A 3,058-nucleotide genomic window follows, 5' to 3' on the forward strand; every position below is an offset into this window, starting at 1 on the left:
AATTATCATCATCCATTGAGCAGGCTGCTGTGGTAGAATAAACAGAGAGCTGGGACTATGCAGGCTGTGTTATTGTCTTTAGATGGTTTTGCCACTTCTCTTAATAATGGACTGCGGATCTACTTAACAAAATGACTGCAGCGTATAAGCCTTTAGATTACCAGCTTACAGTGTCAAAAACATCTGTTCAGCTTTTCAACTGTATGTACTGGAGGTTAAATAGAGGTGAATAAAGCTGTCCTTTTAGCTCTGGGGATGGGCAACAATAAATATAATATAACCTTAACTCAATGAACAGGTAACTTGCAAGAGAAATCAGAATCCTTCAACTGCTGACTTCCCAACATTTTAACTCACAACTTCAAATCTCGTGTATCTTGATTAAGAATTTCTAGAAGTGTTATATTTTATTCCTAATTTCAAGGCATTCTTTTTTTTGGAATCTTCAGACATAAACTACTGGGCATGTCATATGACCTTACTTTGACTTCTTACCTCTGACCTTTACAATCTCTTGGGTGTACTGCTATAAGAATGCCTCTAATTCAAAAGGGGGCTTCATTTTAAATATACATAAAACCCATCCCTTCAAAATGAATATGCCATAATGTTTTGTACAATAAATTTTTCATGAAGAAATATAGATATGATGTCAACTTTATTTTAATATCTATAATTTTTGTCCATTTCTATAAATACAACAAAGGAAAAGAAGTGATATATCAACAGTTAACTGATAAAACTCGACTTAGAATTTATATTCTTATTGCATTTATCAGAGAAATGTACTGAATACCATTTTGAAAAACAGTTCCACTTTATGACATTTAGTTGCATTAAATATTTAGTTCTGTTGTGTTGCATTATACTGCTGTGCGATGAAATTAAATGCAAACTACAATTTGAATGTCTGCAAACATTGGCAAGAATCTGCAGCTAAATTTAGATATAAGATTTGCAGTGTCTGTTGTTTTTTTTTTTTTTTCTTTTCATCTTTGATGGGTAAAGTATAAAAATGTTTAGGAATTTGACCTGCTTTCTTTTTGCCTCTCTCTTTTCAGGTTTGCAGAGCATGCCAGGGGAGTACGTTTCTCAGGGTGGTCCTATGGGAATGAGTATGGCACAGCCAAGTTACACTCCTCCCCAGATGACCCCACACCCTACTCAGTTAAGACATGGACCCCCAATGCATTCATATTTGCCAAGCCATCCCCACCACCCAGCCATGATGATGCACGGAGGACCCCCTTCCCACCCTGGAATCACTATGTCAGCACAGAGTCCCACAATGTTAAATTCTGTAGATCCCAATGTTGGCGGACAGGTTATGGACATTCATGCCCAATAGTATAAGGGAACTCAAGGGAAAAGGAAACACACGCAAAAACTATTTTAAGACTTTCTGAACTTTGACCAGATGTTGACACTCAATATGAAATTCCAGACAGCTGTGATTATTTTTTACTTTTTGTCATTTTTCATCAAGCAACAGAGGACCAATGAGACAAGAACACAAATGTGAAATCATGGGCTCACTGAGACAATTCTGTCCATGTAAAGATCCTCTGGAAAAAGACTCCGAGAGTTATAACTACTGTAGTATAAACATAGGAACTAAGTTAAACTTGTACATTTCTGTTGATCACTCCGTTATGTTGCCTCAAATAGTTTTAGAAGAGAAAAAAAAAAAATATATCCTTGTTTTCCACACTATGTGTGTTGTTCCCAAAAGAATGACTGTTTTGGTTCATCAGTGAATTCACTATCCAGGAGAGACTGTGGTATATTTTAAACCTGTTGGGCCAATGAAAAAAGAACCATGCTGGAGACCATGGTGAACGTCTGGCTGAACCTCATCCCTCGGACTCCGGCTTCAAGAATGTGTTTTCATGCCCGGCCTTTGTTCCTCCATAAATGTGTCCTTTAGTTTCAAACAGATCTTTATAGTTTGTGCTTCATAAGCCAATTCTTATTATTATTTTGGGGGACTCTTCTTCAAAGAGCTTGCCAGTGAAGATTTAAAGACAGAGCAGGGGCTTCTTCCAGGAGTTCTAAGCCTTGGCTGTGGACAAAACAGTCTTAAGTTGGGCAGCTTTCCTCAACACACAAAAAAAGTTATTAATGGTCATAGCACCACAACTAGGACTTTATCCGAGACTCGAAGCTTGGAGGATAAAAAGGAGCAAGAGAATACTGTAACAAACTTCGTACAGAGTTCGGTCTATTAATTGTTTCATGTTAGATATTCTATGTGTTTACCTCAATTGAAAAAAAAAAAAGAATGTTTTTGCTAGTATCAGATCTGCTGTGGAATTGGTATTGTATGTCCATGAATTCTTCTTTTCTCAGCACGTGTTCCTCACTAGAAGAAAATGCTGTTACCTTTAAGCTTTGTCAAATTTACATTAAAATACTTGTATGAGGACTGTGACGTTATGTTAAAAAAAAAAGGTGTTAAGTCACAAAATGCGGTAATAAATATTTCATTTTTGATTTTTTGTTAGGCTTTTGTGTTTTTAATAGTTTTAAGGCAAGGTTGCACAGTACCTACTATATATTCGGGATTGAAAGTAGGTGATGGCTTTGCCCCCAGAAATCGAGTATATTTGAAACTTAACTTACCAACAATTTTTTAAGGTAACCACCTCTGTAGGCTTTCAGTATATATTTGGCCTATAAATTCTACCAGCAGAAAACTTCTAAAGGTACGAAACTGTGTGTATGTGTGTGTGTGTGTGTGTGTGTGTGTGTTATGAGCCAGGTTGAAAGATCACCAACACGTCCAACCTCCTTTTTAGATGCATTATGTTAAAAAAAAAATACTTTCAGATGAAGCTTTTCATGTTCATTCTCTGCCGGAATAAAGGGCTTTTTCGGGGTTAATTTTACATCATCAGAAATAACTAACGTCTGTGCTCAAAGATAATTCATCTACCTGTGTTTTTTCTCTCTTAGTTACTAAAATACTGTTGAATGTGTAAATTAAAATTTACATATAGATGTTCATAGGTGAGTAAACTTCTATGGAGTCTGAAATCCTGAGTTGAAGAGATTACTT

The 3,058-nt window shown here is 36.1% G+C and overlaps 1 protein-coding gene across 6 annotated transcripts in view; it reads left to right on the forward strand.

Annotated features, from left to right (window-relative positions):
* Positions 1–2,498, forward strand: part of MEIS2 (Meis homeobox 2) — a 200,594-nt gene extending 198,096 nt beyond the window's left edge. For 2 of the 6 annotated variants that reach the window (XM_024732573.1, XM_024732577.1), the window contains one exon: positions 1,062–2,466. In XM_024732573.1, coding sequence (XP_024588341.1) covers positions 1,062–1,348 — 287 coding nt within the window. In that variant the 3' untranslated portion in view covers positions 1,349–2,466. Of the gene's footprint in view, positions 1–1,061 lie in introns of all 6 variants that reach the window. The other 4 variants (XM_024732575.1, XM_024732576.1, XM_024732572.1 and 1 more) reach the window with 3 other exon arrangements.
* Positions 2,499–3,058: the final 560 nt, after the last annotated feature.

This window comes from Neophocaena asiaeorientalis, unplaced genomic scaffold, assembly GCF_003031525.2.
Source record: "Neophocaena asiaeorientalis asiaeorientalis breed wild unplaced genomic scaffold, Neophocaena_asiaeorientalis_V1.1 scaffold119, whole genome shotgun sequence".
NCBI classification, from domain to species: Eukaryota; Metazoa; Chordata; class Mammalia; order Artiodactyla; family Phocoenidae; genus Neophocaena; species Neophocaena asiaeorientalis.